Source organism: Manis pentadactyla, chromosome 3, assembly GCF_030020395.1.
Source record: "Manis pentadactyla isolate mManPen7 chromosome 3, mManPen7.hap1, whole genome shotgun sequence".
Taxonomy (NCBI): Eukaryota; Metazoa; Chordata; class Mammalia; order Pholidota; family Manidae; genus Manis; species Manis pentadactyla.
This window is the reverse complement of record NC_080021.1, coordinates 106,934,459-106,954,233: the sequence shown is the minus strand read 5'-3', so window position 1 is coordinate 106,954,233 and position 19,775 is coordinate 106,934,459. Positions and strand designations below refer to the sequence as shown.

The 19,775-nt window shown below is 34.1% G+C and overlaps 1 protein-coding gene across 3 annotated transcripts in view; it reads right to left on the bottom strand.

Annotated features, from left to right (window-relative positions):
• Positions 1–19,775, bottom strand: part of CUBN (cubilin) — a 257,655-nt gene that overhangs the window by 175,159 nt on the left and 62,721 nt on the right. For all 3 annotated transcript variants that reach the window (XM_057498263.1, XM_057498265.1, XM_036889071.2), the window contains exons 23-27: positions 8,642–8,834; positions 7,193–7,353; positions 6,590–6,771; positions 5,653–5,809; positions 3,010–3,197 (exon numbers count right to left, since the gene is read on the bottom strand). In XM_057498263.1, coding sequence (XP_057354246.1) covers positions 3,010–3,197; positions 5,653–5,809; positions 6,590–6,771; positions 7,193–7,353; positions 8,642–8,834 — 881 coding nt within the window. The remainder of the gene's footprint in view (positions 1–3,009; positions 3,198–5,652; positions 5,810–6,589; positions 6,772–7,192; positions 7,354–8,641; positions 8,835–19,775) is intronic.

Below are 19,775 nucleotides of genomic sequence, written 5' to 3'. Positions count from 1 at the left end.
TTTCATGACACAATAGCCTCCTTCCTCTCCTCACCACACACATGCTCCCTGCAGACCTCCTGCACACTCTGGCCTTCCTGTACATCTCTGTGCCAGTTTCTCCCAAACCCATCACTTGCATTTGTATACTCAACCACCTATTAGAAATCTCCTCTTCCGTGTGGAGAGTCATACTCAAAATTAAAAAGAAAAAGTGAAATCAAGTTGAAAGAATCCTTAATTTGAAAGTTGAAAGGAAATTGAGACTTCCTACAATTACATGGGCCATAGGGTCTTCTTTCCTTAAAGAAATGATCCTTCCTCCCACTGGATATTTTACTTCTAAATCTGAATCATTGCTTTTGCCCAGAGGACAAAGTAATAAAGGGGGCATTAGCTTCCCAATGGGATCTTTACCAACCCATACCTCTCAGCTGTGTTGGGCACAATGTCTGACCAGCACCTAATCAAGTCCTTTCAGAGTTCCAGTTTTATTAATTCAAAATAATGCAATTCTGGCTGCAGTAATAGTCACTCAGTTGGGACTTGGCTAAGTCATTTGAAAAAACCCTTTAACTACAAGTTATTAAAATAATAGAAACTAGATTTTGTGTTTGTGGCTTTTCTCTCCTTAAATGGTTATTTGTGTTTTTGAAATTTCCACCATAGATGAGCCATTGTAGCAATTGCTCTGGTCTTGGACCTTGGCTTCTAGAAGTGGAAAAAATCTCCTCCCTCTGGCAACGGTGTCACTCTTTGGAAGGCTGGGCTGAACTTTTGGTTCTTGCTCTATGAAGGGCCTCTAATTAGCTGCTCTGCAGTTGTTCGAACAAGTATTTTTTATTTGACAGTTTTCAAACACCTCCAAAAATTATCGGATCCAGCTTTTTGTTACCATTCCATCTTCAAGTCCCAAGACATAGAGTCCAGACCCTGGAAAGATTTCATCTCATTTCCTCCCCCATCTTCTGCCAAAGCCTTCTTGTAAGTCCAGTTCAGGAGCTGCCTCCTCTCTGCAGCTTTCTGCACCATACTCTCTCAAATCACTGCCATGGTGCCCAGCACACTGTTATACATGCACAGCTCTGCAAGGCCAGGAGCCTCTTTTGGTCTGTGCTCATAGTGGCAGAATTGCATTGAATGTATAGGAATTATACAAAAAAGTCAGTTTGAAATTCAGTTCTTTCTCATTAATCAATAGCTATCACTAGGCTGATGCTAAATATGGCTGTGATAATCAATTTAATCTGACCTTATTGAACTCCACTAAGGTCCCAACTATATAATCAGTGCTTGGGTTACAAAGTTAGTAGGAGACAGTTTAAACCTTCAAAAAGCACATAGTCCACTATGACATGTAGATACAATCACAATTGGCAAAAATATAATATAAAAGTTGCTGTGTTTGTGGTTGAATAAGGGGCTGGGAAACCAATTTTTCCATATTTTCTAAAGCATGAACAAGACCTCACCATGTGAAGAAAATAAAAGGATGGCTCCAGGTGATTGGAATGAGACATGCATGCATTATTAAGCTTGTGAAGACCATCTGAACACGAAATCAAGGAACGTGGATTAAAACCACTGTCAAGCTCATGCTTCTAAGTCTGCTTTATGTTGTGTCATACTTTTTTGAACACTAATAAATATAACTTTCTAATGGATGAACTATTTCTATGGCTACTATTTCTATGATATTGAACTTTTCTAAATATAAAGCAAGAATTTTTTTACCCAAAAAGTTATCCTTCAGAAATAAAGAAATCCATATATTCAGGACCTCACAGAGTCTCTCAAAATATAGGAAATTTTCTCTTGTTTTGAAAAAAAAAAGTGCTATTTGGAAAATATATGTTAACCTCAACCTCAATTGGTGCTATATGGTTTTTAAATGTTGGTAAAAACAGGGTTGAGAAAATTGTACAAGGATATTTTTTCATGTAAATATGTCCTAGAAATTATAAGGCTGGGTTTTGGAAGTTTTTGTGAATTAGACTTCTAGAAATCACTGATCTCCTTAAAAAGAAACACCGAGTCATTGTGTTATGGGTGGGATGGGAGGAAATGTGCTAATGTTACCAGAGTGGGCACTTGTCACCTCAGAAAAGATTGTAGTGGAAACATCATCTGTGGATCTGAAACATTATATATTAACAATGCAGATGGATATAAAGATGGTGTGTTAGATTACCCAAAAGTTATTTTATTAGTGATGAAAACTGGATGTCAAATTAGATGTAAATAGTTTGAGTGAAGTTATTTTATGAAGTGTGAAAGTGTAAACCAACATTAGTAAATTAATGTAAGTTTATAAACTATATAATTTTTATATGAATACATAATTATATTAAAAAGTAAAATAAATAGCTGCCTAACTTTTCAGTCTATACTCCTAAAAAGCTGTATATGGTAGTTAACAAAAAAAGCTTTTATAAATAAAATATCAGTAAAAATAGCAGATTACCTCATATTTTGGGTTGCCTTATTTTCAAGCAGTTTTTATTACATAGCACGGCATGGAGAGTTGAATAAATGTTACTGGTGGTTATTATTATAACAAGTAAAAACTTTTATTTTATAAAAATTAACTAAAATTAAATTAAAATTAAAAATAATAACAAGAATCAAAATTATTGCTAGCATCAGGCAAATTAGGTATTAAAGCCATGATAGCCAAACATCTTCTCATCTCTTGTTTATAGAGAATAAACTTTAAAAACAACCAACAACAAAAAAGAAGTTATTCTTCTACTACCACATTATTTAGATAATATGAGGTCAATTGTTCCAAAAGTTACACTGAAACCTAAAAACATAGATAGTTCTTTGTCTATAATTTAGTAGATTAAATATCCTTACATTAAGATGATACAGTGAAAGAGACATGAAATACACCTGTTCAAATGCCATGTGTAGTTGGTGTATTGTGTAGGGCAGGTTTAGAGATTCAGTTCTGCAAAGCCTGATGACTTCTAGCTTGGCTACCTTGATCCCAAAATACAGTGACTTCTTTAGCTTTAGAAAACATACCTCTAAATAATCTGTGGAGCAGTTTGCATGACTTTCCAATTCAAATGCTAAAAATGTGTAATTCACAGTGTTGCCAGCCGTTGCTTGAATGGTCCAGTTGCAACGCTGATTATCAGAATAGGGATTTGGATAATGTATACTCTCCAAGATGCCATAGGTTTGATTCATAATCACCACGTTGTCACATGCTGGAAAAAATAACCATGGTTAGTAAGAACCATTACCATATGTATCATAATTGCTCCAAGATGTGTGTGTGAGATTTTCCTCTAAGTAAACCCTTAGATTAATGTATATATGCATATGTGCATACATGCACATGTGTTAGATATATTTGATACAGTATTTTTCTGGTGAAAGGGTCTCCATTGAGAACAAATGTGAACTAAACTTAACTGAATTCATAAACTTTAAAGTGTCATGAAAATTGTCTATGTTAAAATAGGCAGCATATTCCTGTGAATTGGTAGAAGGCAGAATAGCTTAGCACTACATGGGGATCAACCTAATTTGTTTGTTTAGAGAAGTATATTAAACATTCTACACTTCTGTTTTTTCTAACTTCAACATTTAGAAGGGACAGAAATCCTGACCTTTAAATCCAACAATTAAAGAACAAGAAGTCCTATGTGAATGCTAAAAATGAATCACAACATGATTTTGTTGAAAATTCAAAAGTCAGCATGAAATTCACAATAAAGGCTCCATTATTCTTGTAGTCAGTCATCAGGAAGTACCAAATGAATAAAGGAATGTAAAGGGTTTGAAAAAGAAATGAAAATCTTAAATTTTGAGGAAACTTTTTAATCCAATGGTGTATTTTCCTCAGCTGAATATTCAACAAAACTACATTGGGTCCTATTGTTAGTATGGCTAGTCCTGGAATCAGTGCCAAATTCAGGCAAACCTAATGACTTCAACAAGGCATATGCATGACTTTTGTCATGTCTTTTTCATATTGACTGTATGATGTGTGATAAAAGAAGTGGGAAAATAAACATTCTACTGAAAAAATCATCTCTGAAAAGAGTGGTTCATAGATGCATTTCTACTGCTTCCTGACAGGTGGCTGGAACACGGTTTATAAACTTTGGTATAGAAAAGTATACACTTGTGGCTCCTCAAAATCTTCCACTGCTAGGGCAGGGGAATACTCAAACTTTATTTTTGAAAATGTTTAGATCACAGTTTTGTCCACGGAGGGTTTCTAGAGAATAATTGTGCTGTTTTAGATGCCTATGAGAAGTTACACCTATTAGGCAAATGATACAGTGTGCCTACAAAACAGGGCAGAGGAAAATACACTCTATTAAACCATATGGGCTCCTCTCAGTGCTCAGAAATTACACTATCTGCAAATTCCCATTTCAAATGGCAAATTTTACAGAAAGTCTCATTGGCTAGCTCTGATTTTACCTTTAAGCACCTATGTCCCATGTGCACTAAGTTACTCCTTTGGTGTTCTGAAATTATGAGAGAAAAATTAAGTATCACAGGAATAAAGAAAAAGAAAGGGACCTTTAATAAGTAATCTGAATATAGCCAAGAAACAAGTTAGCATACAATAATAAAATTACAAAAATTTTTATGTGCTCAACCAACCAGATATGTCCCTGATAGAATTTAGGAGAGCTTTTCATATACTAATAATATATTTCTGAAGAACAAAACTATATATCATTAAAACTCAGTATTCAAAACTATGTAGAGAATTCACCCTAACTCGCAGATGAAGTGAAAATTAATCTTCAAATTCACCAACATTAAACATCAATATTCTTTCAACTTATCCAAAGATCATGATCTTGTGACTTTCAATTCCATTTATAGATAATTGTGTTAAAATTATGGATAAATTTAAATTTAGTGGGCACAGAAGTGTATTTTCAAAAACACAAGTGTTTATTAAATAACATAAATTCAAGGAAACCTTGTTTTCTTAGATGTCCACTTTGAAACCAACTTTAGAAAGTATTTAATTCTAGAGCTAAAAGGGAGCTTTCTCAATCACTTAATTTAATCTCCTTTTTTAAGAGGAAATCATGGAGCTCCAGAGAAGAAAAACAATCCTCTCAGGAGTTAGGGGGCAGGATAAACCCCTAACCCCTTGACTTTTTGTTTACTATTCCAGTAATCTGCCATGTTACCTCACAGGAAAGCAGATTTTAAAATGGTATCTCTACAAAGACCAGATTTTTACAAAGTAAAGAATGTGCCTACTTTATGTATAACTCATGAGAACCATGTGATTAAATAAAGGTACCTTTTGAGGTACAAACCAAACAAAAAATAGTGTAAGAGATACTATGTACACAGAATAATGTCTAATTAGAAGACTCCCATGTTTGACACAAATAAAGGCTCATTTGCTGATAACCTGGCACACTGATCTTTAGCTGAACTGCAACTATCTCAGCATATTAAATACTCCCTATATTTCTATAGTTTATCACATGCTTTAGTCATATGACATTAAATTTAATGCACAAGCATTTCTCCCTCAAATAGAGTTCAGTTTTTCTCATAAAGAGCTAAGATTACTTCAATTGCTCAAACCAATGGTTATATTTATTTCTGTTTGTTTCATTCATCAAGGTATTGAAGATTTGCTAAAGGTATGCAACAGCCAGTATTCATACTTACTCTGCCTGTACTTAGCCAGGAAGCCACCTGCTTGTTGATCTTCATCTGTCCTCAGTTTTAAAGTCATGCTGTCACCACTAGAACGGATAAGAGGCGGTTTCTCACTCCCACAAAGCTGACTTCGCAAATGAGATCTTATACTTGGGCCATCATATACCTTTAATAAAACATTGTGAATTTCAGATGATCATGGTTATGAACGTTATCTAAAGGACTTTGTAATCTTTAAGAAGCAGGGGAGAAATACATATATGATACAACAAGAGAATAGCCCTAAATCTAAATATCTTTAAAAATTGTACTTAAATGTCTATAAACTTGGGCCATGAACTAGGGCCATTCAGCCATGGCTGTGTATAATAGTAAGCATGTGAACCCAGGTTGAAATCTGATGACTGAAAATGAAGGACTAATACATATTTTTGACACCATAGCTGTTAGCAGTTGTCCTCCTTGCTTTCTGAGTTAATAGTTTATAATTTATGACACTTCAATACATTTTTATTTAGACTTTTTAAAATGCACAAGGGTGAACTGCTGTTACAGTAAAAAGGCCTACTTGGATGATTTCAACTATCTTCTCTAACTCACCAATATAGTTGTCTAAATTGTTATTTTTCAATGCAGGTATAGAAATTACATATATAATTATTATGATAGATCTCATAATGCCTTTCAGGAGATTTTTGCCATGTCCTAATAGTCTATATTCACTATATTTTAAATACTTAGTGGGTCATGCCATTCAGTAGTACATGCTGTCCTTAGAAGGCTGTTGTTTACATCAAATTTTCCTTTAATTTTTTATTTTGTTTAAATTTCTTTTTGTGGATGCTTTGTTTAAATGTTTCCTTCACCTGCATCTCAAAAGTAAAAATAAGTATATTTTTGCATGTTGGCTGAGATGGGAGTGGTTCAACTGAAGCTTGATACATACAGCCAGATAGTCTAAAGTGCAGTTGGGATGATGCTCCAAGTGAAAGTCTTCAAATTCTAGCTCAAATGGGCTACCGTGGCTGGCTTTCAACAACCAGTAGCATTCAGAGCTGTGGTAATAGGGCATCGGGTAGTTGGGAGATGTGAACGTGCCAGTGGGAGTGGTGAGGTTGCCCCCACAACCTACAGGAGAGAGAGAGAGATGGAATGATGCATATGCTTTTCTTGCTGGTAAAGTTGAATCTTCTTATCTATATCAAATTGGTGCTACTGTTATTCTCCTGTAAACCAAGTGGCAAAACAAAACTGCATCACTGAAGAACAGCTAGCCTATGACCCTAATTCATATCAATGTACTTTTTTTCCCTAACCAGACTGATGAAATGTACCAGAGAAACAGAATGTTTTCCTTTATTTTGATCTTAAAAACCAAAAACAAAATGGCTGTTGTTAATATGGAAATATTTGCAATGTTGATGTTTATTACAAATAGTAATGACAAAATACTGATGGAAAAAAAAATGGATTAAGAGCATGGCAATCTAAGAATAAAAGAACCAGTCAGACTGGATTTTCCAGTAAAAGACAGCTCTTTCCTGCTTACCTGTTGACGATCCATCCCAGTAAGCTGAGAATCCAGACCGTGAGTCAAAGAAGTCACTCTTAAATTTTAACCAGAGTTTGTTACTGTGAGAGATGATTCTTGGAGGCAGCTCTGAGCCACAGTATTTTCCCAAGGGTGGTGAAGTTTCATAGCCTCCATCTCTGAGACAAAACACAGATGTGACCATTTATTAGGTTATTGATAATATTAATAAAAAAACATTTAACATTATTTGAACTTTAGGAGTGAATCAGTTTACATCAGTCAACCTCTCTAAAAAACACAATTTCAAGTTTTCAACTTTTCACCTTATTAAATAGCATTTGAATAAATTAATAAAGAATAATCATCATTTATAATTGGCATGATATTTTATATAACCATTTGCAAACTAAAAGAAAGTATTTAATCTTCAAAGCATCTGACAAATGTGTCAGAAAACACAGGACAAAGAAAACATAATTATTAACACTATAAACAAATGTTGCTTAATTTTACAGAGAAAACTTAAATTTTTCCTTCTAATTTGAACATTTTTAAAGTGTAATATATTAAAATTGACATATTTAGCAAAATTTTGAAAATATATCTTTCTCCAAGAACTTCGGAAGTCTTAAATCTAGTTTATAATCTGTAGCTTTTTCAGGCCTAAAAGAAAAAAGGATTCACTCAACACTGAATTTCAATGCTTGATAGCTTTAAGTTAAGAAAATTGTGTTATTTCAGCATGATATGGCATAACTATGATTTATTTCAGTACCTTACTTTATATCAGAGAATAATACTTATTCTAAAAAAAATGGTTCTAGGCTTTTTAAATGCCAGATAAAAGATTTGAGACAGATGTACACCAAATTGATTAGCCAATGTAACTCAGTCTAGGGAGATCTTAACATATAAATTAACTTACCTTTATTGCAAATAAAACTTTTTAAACTCATTCTTTTAAAGAACCAGAGACTTAAAAGAAAAAATGCCTTTCACTGAAATTCACAAGCCTAGACTTTTATTATTTAAACACAAAAGACTTTGTGAAAACTTTAAGATAAGGTTGCTATCTTACCATAATTTGGGGGAAAAATTAGACTAAATGAACAACGAACAGCCTAAAATTTAAATTGACTTTATATAAAGTAGGTATACAACAATTACAAGTATCTAATTTCAGAGCAGTAATGCATCTGTTTATTCTCCCCAAATAAAATCTAGAGTTTATTTTCAAATAGTCCTAATAAAAGAACCACTTCAAAGTAACCACTGAATCCTACACAATTTGCTGTTTTTCTTTTGTCAAGTCAGGCTCCAAATGACAAACTTTATATCTGGCAAGAAAGAGCACAACAGGGAGCTTTACTGAGAATTTCCATATTTTTTTCCTTAATCTTTCCAGGAAAGACGATAAATGAATATAAACAATGAAAAATATGATGATGAAATAAAGGCGCTTACTTGATTTCCACAAAATCTGCTACACATTCCGCACCAATAGCCTCCTCCAAGGAGAAATCTGTGAAGTGCAATGCAATCTGGTGGCTGGTTTCCACTGTGATCCTGTAAATGCATTTCCAGTTGTTAGGGTAATTATTAGGGAAGTTGGGAGAAGTGAATGTCCCAGACTCCTCTGTGTAATCTTCCAAGCATGCTGTGAAGAGAGAAGAGAGAAAATAGAAAATATTATACTATAATATTACATGAGAGAAAATAGAAAATACCATACTACGTTTATAAAACATTCAGCAATATGCACTTCATTGATTTATGTCAGTGTACTTGACTTTCAATAGACCATTACTGGAAAGTTCAAGGAAAGATTTCCTTTTGAAACAAAGTTTTTGAAACCTCCAAGGAAAGAAAAATTACTAATAGTAAACCTAAGCTATGTAGTGGAAGAGTTAACATCACAAATTTTAGTATTTGAAGTATTATAATTTTTCCAATCCATGCAAAGGAGCATAAATCCTTAAAATTAGGCTCAACTACAGAAGTCACTGAGGGGGCCTAGAAATAATTCACTTCTGTTCTCCTTTTCATAACCTTCACCAAAAGCAAACATTAATGGGAAATGAGAAGCAGCTACCTAAGTTAGTGAACAGGAGCTGAGACTCGGGTATCAGACTGACCACGGATCACCATCCAGCTCACACCATGGTAAACTGCAATCTCGGGCTTCACCTCTCTGAGCCTCATCTCTAAAGTGGAGATGGTAACTATCTTTAAGTATATATGTAAGGGTTAGAGATACTACAATTAAAGGGTTGGACACACAGCATGTGCTCAGTAAACAGTAGTAATCTTCATTAATGTTTCAAAATTGAACAAAAAAGTGTAAGAAAAGCAGAGCATAAATTATAAGGAATAAATTAGATCATTCATATAAAACATTTAGATAGTACTTAGACAATTTTTTATGTCCTAAATAAATATTAACTGTTCTACTTTAAGAATTTTAACTTAGTCCTTCAGACTCTATATTTACTAAACAATCCACTCTTTCTCCTATGCCCTCCAAATATGATATATTTTCCAAAGAAAATCTGGTTTCAATGCATTTTTAATGTATATTCTATTGTATCCAGGATTATCATAAATCTAGGAACCAGAGCAGAAACAGGTGTCTGACTGAAAGGTTTTGGGGGAGAATAAACTATTACACTTTGTTATGAGTAAAAAAAAAAATGGTGCTATTTGGTGTGCTATTTCCCCAGCTGCTGCTGTAAAATCATACTCAGAAAAGAAGAGAGGAGCTGACGGTATTGAGAGTACTGAGATGCATACACAGTACTGCAGGTCCCACCATGTATGTACAGCCCTCAGAGTAACAGGAACTCACCAGGTGTTTGGATCATTCTATTTTAAACAGCAATCAATCAAGGCTACTTTACTGAAGGAATCAACAGTGATATTTAGCTTCAAAGATGAATGTCACATATTTTTCTATATTTTTCTATTGTGTACCCAGGCATTTCTTCAGGATGAAGGAAGGAGGGAAAGAAGGGAAGAGGGAAGGAAGGAGGCAGAGAGAAGGCAGAGGAGGGAGCAAGAGGGGCAGAGAGAAAGAAAAGGGGGTAGAAGTGGTATACTAAGTATTTCAGGCCCAGTAATGAGTATTACTGAGATAAAAATTCAAGGATCAAATAGACATTACATGAAGGATATGACCCACTTTCAATAAGTGACTGGCTATCCTCACATTCAGATAGCTTTAGCCAGTAAATCAAACATTGAGAACAAGTTATCTGTTCATGTCACTTGCTCTTAAAGAGGTAATATTCTTTGCTTACAGTACTATATATTTATTTTATATATGAAATAAGTATAATTTTATTGAACATTTCTAATGCAATTTGCAATTAGTCTGTAGGAGAATGGTATGTATAATGAGGTTCCCACATAAAGGAACCTAATTAAATGAGATTTTTGAAAACTAATGATGAGTAATTTCCCTGTACCTTTTCCATATGCAAGTGATTATTGTAGCACAAATTGGTAGTTGTTAACACCTATTGGAATTTTGATATATGCATTAAACTTCTTTTCTGTTGCTGGAACAAAGGTAAACAGTCCCTGAAACAGGCAAATGATTTTAACACTGTTCACTTTGTGTTTAACACATTTCACTTTGAAATGCTTTATTTAACAACCTCCCTCCTTTCCCAACACACCCTTTAACAAATAAAGTCTTACCTATCATTTAAGGTCAAATTCAAATATCACTTCCTCCATGAAATCTTTCTCAATCAAGCAGAATGAATTTTCCTGTGCTCAATAAAACTTTATGCAAATATCAGTTTGAGCCCTATACATCTTATTGTGATTATTTTTATGTGAGTATCTTTCCTCAACTAGGCCTTGAAATATAAATAGGACAGTTTTAACCATTATTAACTGTCACCATCATATCTGGCTTAAATCATATCTATTTATATTTGTTAAAATTATATTACATAATGTATTGAAAACTGAGAGGGGTGAGACAAGTACCTAATTTCCTCCCACTCTCTCTATGCCTCCCTATTACCCTCTCTACTCTTCTCACATCATTTTCCCTCCAGTCTCCTGCCTATCCTCTCTCCTGCATAGGCTGAGATTCCTTAATATTTCATAATGCTTATTAAATCTAAATTACAGGAGTCTCTGCTTGCAGCTATGCCAAGTAACTGGTATTAGACTAGCCATTATCCATAACAACTATAGAACTGGACAAAATATGTGAGGCACTGGACAACATGCAATCAAGATCATGATACCTGACAGAAAGAAAATGTATGAGATGGGACTCTTGATTTCCTTGGCTCTTTATGTAGGCAGAATTTTCTAACAACAGGAGCTTTGCTGAAGCCCAAGTAGTGAATGACAATCCTGATGAACTAAGAAAGCAGGGATCAGAGTTTAGAGCTGCCAAAGAGACTGAAGCTTCAGAGAAATGCTCCAGTGAGGAAGACATATACAGAGAAGGGAACCAGACATCTGTGTAAAGTTGTCTATGAATCCTTACCTGAGTCTGGGCTAGGCATACATGAGGTAAGACTTCAGAACACAGACCAGACAGTGCTGCTATTAGATTGGAAGCAGAAACAAGATACTTAAGGCCAAAGCAAATCTGGGAGACTTTGGAGTTCCCCCCTAGTTAGAATGGAGATACCTCATTAAGACCCCAGGCATCTATCTGAGACACCAAAAGGCCACATCTTAGGAGTGAAGACAATGGCCAAGAATAGGCCTTTTCTATAGCTTCCCTACTAAATATAAGTTTTGACAAGATCTTCAGGGGTGACAAAACTTAAGAGTTTGAGACCTATCAAGTTAGAAGGGCTTAGGAAGTACCTAGAGATTTCACAAATATGCCTTAATAAATAAAAAAATACAAAACCTAAATGAGTACAAGGTAATCAGGGAGATACGGAACTGCCCACAAGCTTCAGAGGAAGATAAAAGAATCCAGAGTCTCAATAACCTATCATTCACCACATCCAGTATAAATTTCAAAAGTTACTACTAATATAAACAAATGGAGGAATATGAATCTTAGTCAAGGAAAAAAGATGGTCAATACAATAGTGAAGAAAAAATGTGGTCACAGTCAAGAAAAAGATGTGATCATATGATTTGAAGACAGATTTTAAACAGCTACTAGAAATATTTAAAACACTTTTTTTATGTATCACTAAGAAAAGACAGGGAATCTTAGCAATAAAAGGAAACTATTAAAAAGAATGATATGGAAATTCTATAACTTAAAATATACTAAGATTTTTTAAAATTCATGAATATACAACACAAATTTAGAGGTAAAAAAGGGTCAGTGAACTTGAAGATATATCAACAGTATAAACTGAAGAACAAAGAACAAAGGAAAAAATTGCAGAAAAATTAAGAGATTGTCAATAACCTAGGGAAAAAATAACACATAGTCTAGCACATATATAAGTGAAGACCCAGAAAGAGAAGAGAATGAGAATAGGAAAAGGAAAAGAATAATAAATAGTGGCTAAAATTCTCCCAAATTTGATGAAAAACATCAATTAGCTGCAAATTTTAGTCAGTCCCAAGCAGTATAAATAAAATAAAACCATACATGGACACGTCAAAATGTGGAAAAGTAAATACAAGGAAATTTAGGAAGCTAGAGAAAGAGGACATATTCCATCAAAAGAAACCATGATATGAGTGAAAGCTAGATTCATATGAGAAACAGTGAGGCAAGGAGAAAATGGACCACATCCCTAAGTGTTGACTAGGAAAATAAGAGATTTAAATATCCAGAACAAAATATTTCAAACTGAGAGTACAAAAAGACATTGTTAGACAAACAGAAGCTAAGAGAATTCACCACTACAAGACCTATACTACGTGAAACACTAACAATGTCCAACATGTCAAATGGAAACATTTCATCAAGAAGGAATGAAGAACAATGGAAAAGGTAAATAATTGGATAAATTTTAAAACTGCTTCATCTTCTATTAAAAGAGACTTAATAATTTAAAGCAAAAATAATGGTAAGGTAGGGTTTATAATATAAATAGAATTAAAAGATATAACTAAAATAACATGAAGAGGGAAGATGGACGGAATTATACTAGTACGAGTTTATTACATTTGTGAAATAGGAAGAGCAGTATGTGAAATACGAAGTGTCACATATGAAGTGAAATGTGAAGCAATGGCATATTAACTCTAAGCAGACTTACTGATAAGTTAAAGAATGCAAGAGGTATCACTAAAAAACTAATGAAAGAAAGAGAATGGAATACTAAAAATATTTTGTAAACCAAGAAGACAGAAAAGTAGCAACAGAAGAAGTGCATCTATGAAAAATCCAAAACTAACATCATATTTAAGTAGTAAAGGACTGAGTGCTTTCCTGTCAAGATTAAAAACAAAGCTAATATTTCCAATCTCATCCATTCCTTTCCACATTGTACAGAAGGTCCTAGCCATTGCAATAAGGCAAAGAAAGAGACCGAGAGATGCTAAAAAGGAAAAAGCAGAACTGTTCTTATTCACAGATATGATCATCTATGTGAACATACTAAATACTCTACTATAAAGTTGCTAGAATTAATACTGAGCTTAACATGGTTATAGGATAAAAGATAAGTATACAAAAATAAGTTTTATTTGCAAATATCAGCTAAACAACTGGAAAATTAAATTTATAACATAAATTTATAATAATATAAAAAACATAAAGAACTTGATAATAAATTTAATGAAAATATGCAAAAACCCTGCAGTAAAAATTTTTTAAATTGCAAAAATTAAAGAAGATCTGAATAAATGGAGAAGTAAAATATGCTTATAGACTAAATTTAATATGACTTTTTGTCCCCAAATTGATCCATAAATTCAATACAATCTCAAATTTCCACAAGTTTTTTTAAGCAAAAATTTAAAAGCTGATTCTAAAAAGGATGTAGAAATGTAAAAGATCAAAGACAGCCAAAACAGTTTTGAAAAAATTTGGAGGACTTAACACTTCTTGATTTTAAGATACACTATAAAATTACATAATATTAAGTAATACAGTATCTTATTGTTATAGGGATATATATCCATATATGGGATACACCAGAGTTTCCAGAAGCAGACCCAAACATAAATGGGCAATTGATTTTTTAACAACAGCTGCAAAGGCAATTCTGTGAGAAAAGGAGAATCTCTTCAACAAACAGTGCTTGAACAATTAAGTGCCATTTGCTAAGCAAACTTGGATACATAACTCTGATGATATAGAAAAATTAACCCCAAATGGATCATAAACATAAATGTCAAACCTCAAACTATAAAAATTGTAGAAGACTGACAGGAGAAAATCCTCACAAATTTAGGGTTGGTTTGGGTACAGATTTCTTACATGAAATACAAAAAACACCAACCATGAAAGGAGAGACGAACATACTAGCCTTCTGCTCTTCAAACAATTCCATTAAGAAAAAGAAAAGGCTTTACACACTGGGAGAAAACATTTACAATATGTGTATATAACAAAGGACATATGTGTATCCACAATAACATCTGACAATAATAGGACAACACAAAAATGAACAAAATGATTTTAGTGGACACCTCACAAAAGAAGACATATAAATAGTCAATAAGCATTTGAAAAGGTACTCAGCACTATTAAGCACCAGAAACATGTAAATTAAAATAATAATGAGGCACTAATACACACTACTAGAGGCTAAAAATAAAAAGAATGACTAAGGGCAGAGATGTGGAGAACATGGAATTCTAACTCACTGCAGGTGGAAATATAAAATAGTATAACCACTTTAGAAAAAAAGAGTGCCACTTTTTAATAAAAGTAAACAACATTACCATATGACACAGAAAGTCTACTCAGGTACTTACCCAAGAGAACTGATAACCTAAATCTACAAAATATGTGTACATCAATGTTCATAGCAGTTTTTTCCATAACAGCTAAAAATTGGACATAATCCAAATGTCCAAAAACAGGTGAATGAATAATAAAATTACAATATATCCACACAATGGAAGGCTATTTGGCAATAAAAATAAAAGAACTACTTATAAATAGAACAACATGAACAAATTTCAGAAGCATAATGCTAAATGAAAGAAGCCAGACATGAAAGAATACATATTGTGTGTTCGCACTCCTACTTGACTTTTGAATAGACAAAACTAATCTATAGTCATAAGAATCAGGTCTGCAGTTATAACAGAGTAGGTGGAAGAATTGATCAAAGAGAAACTCAGATACTTTCTGAGATGATAAAAATGGTTCTACATATTGATTAGAGTGGTGATTACTTGGGTATACACATTTGTTAAAACTACAGATGAATTTACTTTATATTAGAAAATAAAAAGCTATGTTATATTAAAAGTTTGAAAGTTCCATGCAAAGACAGGTTGAGTTCTCTAAAGGAAATTCCCAGCTTTTTCATCCCTGTTTTGGCCCATCCAGGAAAGTACTGCAGGAGCCAGACCCAGGAGCTCCTTCCTCCTGGCAGGTGTCTGTCCCTGCTTGCCTGCAGCCCCAGCCATTGCTGCAGGCTGGACAGAGGGTGGCTCTGCCCACAGCAACTCTAGTGATGCAGCCCGTTTTCTCCATGTACATAACCAGCTGGCAGCCCACACACCCTGCCTGAAATCAGATCATGACAAGCCAGACAAAAATGCACCCTGCTCACTGCATGTCAACAGCTGGGGCTACTACACTGGAAAGTAAAGTGTAATGAGCTTTTGTGCACTAGAGGGCACCTTCTCCATAAAACTATTACTCCATAGGAAACACTGAAAAAATCAAGAGGCAGAGGAATTTATTCCAAACAAAACTATAAGACAAAACACCACAAAGAGGGCTGAGTGAAACTGAAATCCCCAATCTTCTTGATAAAGACTTCAAAGTAAAAGTCATAAATCTGCTCAAGGATCTACAGAAAAACATTCAAGATCTCAGGGAGGACTTCAACAAAAAGAAAGACGATCTGCAAAAGAGTCACTCAAAGCTGAATAATACACTGCCTGAAGTGAAACATACAAGGAAGGGATTTAATAGCAGGTTTTCCCAGATTGAAGAAGTTGCAAATGACTCATAAATTAGGGAGTGAGAAAACAATACAGCTGAAAAAGAGAGAGAAAAAAGGATCTCTAAGAATGAAATAATAATAAGAGAGCTCTGTGACCAATCCAAATGGAACAATATTTGCAAAATAGGGGTACCAGATGGAGAAAATGGAGACAAAAGGATAGAAAGTCTCTTAGAGGAAATAACTGTTGAAAACTTCCCCAATCTCAGGAAGGAAATAGACACTCAGGTCATGGAAGAGCAGAGAAGCCCTAACAAAAGGAACCCTAGGAAGACAACACCAAGACATATAATAATTAACATGGTAAAGATCAAGGAAAAGGAAACAGTATTGAAAGCAGCCAGAGAGAGAAAAAATGATTACTTATAAAGGAAACCCCATTAGGCTATCAGCAGACTTCTCAGCAGAAACTTTACAGGCTAAAAGGGAGTGGCATGATAAATTTAATGTAATGAAACAGAAGGACCTCCAACCAAGAACACTCTACCCAGTAAGACTGTCATTTAAATTTGGAGCAGGCATTAAGCAATTCTCAGATAAACAAAAATTGAAGTAATTCACCCTCGCTAAGCCAGTCCTACAGGATATGTTAAAGGGACTGCTGTACATGGAAATTTTCCTAAGGCTAAACAGCTTTCACCAGTGAAAATAAACCCACAGCAAAGGTAGTAGACCAATTAATTACCAAGCAAGTACAAAATTAAATCAACTACACAAAATCAGCCAAGGGATACACTAAAAGTACAGAATATAACACCTAATATATAAAGTGTGGAGGAGGAAAAAGAAGTGGGGGAAAGTACCTCCAGATTGTGTTCAAAATAGAGTAATCAGCAATTTAAGATAGACTGTTAAATAGTAAGGAAGCTACCCTTGAACCTTTAGTAACCACAAATCAAAAGCCTATAATAGACAGACAGACAGACAGACACACACACACACACACACACAAACGAAAGAAAGCAATAAAATCTAATCATAACACTAAAGAAATCCATCAAATAATAAAAGAAGAGTATAAGAGAGGAAAAAAGAACAAAGAGAAGTTATAAAGAACCAGAAATCAAATAAAAGGAGCAATTAAATACATATTTATCCATAATCATCTTAAATGTAAATGGACTGAATGCAACAATCAAAAGATATAGAATGAAGAGACTTCAACATACCACTCACTTCAAAGGACAGATCCACCAGACAGAAAATAAATAAGGACATAGATGCATTGAACAACACACTAGAACAGATGGACCTAATAAACATCTATAGAACTCTACACCCAAAAGCAACAGAATACACATTTTTCTCAAGTGCACATGGAACATTCTCCAGAATAGACCACATACTAGGCCACAAAAAGAACCTCACTAAATTCAAAAAGATAGAAATTCTACCAAACAACTTCTCAGACCACAAAGGTATAAAACTAGAAATAAATTGTACAAAGAAAACAAAAAGGCTCATAAACACATGCAGGCTTAACAACATGCTCCTAAATAATCAATGGATCAACGACCAAATTAAAATAGAGATCAAGCAATATATGGAGACAAATGACAACAACAGCACAAAGCACCAACTTCTGTGGGACTCAGTGAAGGCAGTTCTAAGAGGAAACTATATAGCAATCCATGACTATTTAAAAAAGGAAGAAGAAACCCAAATGAATAGTCTAAAGTCACAATTATTGAGATTTGAAAAAGAAGAACAAATGAGGCCCAAAGTCAGCATAAAGAGGGACATAATAAAAATCAGAGAAGAAATAAATAAAAGTGAGAAGAATAAAACAATAGAAAAAAATCAATGAAACCAAGAGCTGGTTCTTTGAGAAAATAAACAAAATAGATAGGACACTAGCAAGAATTATTAAGAGAAAAAGAGAATGTACACACATAAACAGAATCAGAAATGAGAAAGGAAAAATCACGATGGACCACACAGAAATACAAAGAATTATTAGAGAATACTATGAGAATCTATATGCTAACAAGCTGGAAAACCTGGAAGAAATGGACAACTTCCTAGAAAAATACAACCTTCCAAGACTGACCAAGGAAGAAATAGAAAATCTAAACAGACCAATTACCAGCAAAGAAATTGAATCGGTAATAAAAAAACTACCCAAGAACAAAACCCCAGGGCCAGAAGGATTTACCAAGGAATTTTATCAGACATACAGAGAAGACATAATACCCATTCTCCTTAAAGTTTTCCAAAAAATAGAACAGGAGGGAATACTTTCAAACTCATTCTATGAAGCCAGCATCACTCTAATACCAAAACCAGGCAAAGACACCACAGAAAAAGAAAATTACAGAGCAATATCCCTGATGAACATACATGCAAAAATACTCAACAAAATATTAGCAAACCGAATTCAAAAATACATCAAGAAAATCATACACCATGATCAAGTGGGATTCATCTCAGGGATGCAAAAATGGTACAACATTCTAAAATCCATCAACATCATCCACCACATCAACAAAAAGTAGGACAAAAACCACATGATCATCTCCATAGATGCTGAAAAAGCATTGGACAAAATTCAACATCCATTCATGATAAAAACTCTCAACAAAATGGGTATAGAGGGCAAGTACTTCAACACAATAAAGGCCACATATGACAAACCCACAGTCAACATCATATTGAACAGTGAGAAGTTGAAAGCTTTTCCTCTGAGATTGGGAACAAGACAGGGATGCCCACTCTCCCTACTGTTATTCATCATTGTGCTGGAGGTCCTAGCCATGGCAATCAGACAAAAGAAATAAATACAAGGCATCCAGATTGGTAAAGAAGAAGTCAAACTGTCACTATTTGCAGGTGACATGATATTGTGCATCAAAAACTCTGAAGACTCCACTCCAAAACTACTAGAACAAATATCTGAATTCAGCAAAGTTGCAGGATACAAAATTAATACAGAGATATCTGTTGCTTTCCAATGCACTAATGATGAGTTAGCAGAAAGGGAAATCAGGAAAACAATTCCATTCACAATTGCATAAAAAAGAATAAAATACCTAGGAATAAACCTAACCAAAGAAGTGAAAGACCTATACCCTGAAAACTACAAGACACTCTTAAGAGAAATTAAAGAGGCATTAACAAATGGAAACTCATCCCATGCTCTTGGCTAGGAATAATTAATATTGTCAAAATGGCCATTCTGCCTAAAGCAATCTACAGATTCAATGCAATCCCTATCAAAATACCAACAGCATTCTTCAACGAACTGGAACAAATAGTTTTAAAATTCATATGGAATCACAAAAGACCCCGAATAGCCAAAGCAATCCTGAGAAGGATGAATAAAGCAAGGGGGATCTTGCTTCCCAACTTAAAACTCTACTACAAAGCCACAGTAATCAAGACAATTTGGTACTGGCACAAGAACAGACCCACAGACCAGTGGAACAGAATAGAGACTCAAAACATTAACCCAAACATATATGGTCAATTAATATACAATAAAGGAGCCAAGGACATACAATGGGGAAATGACAGCATCT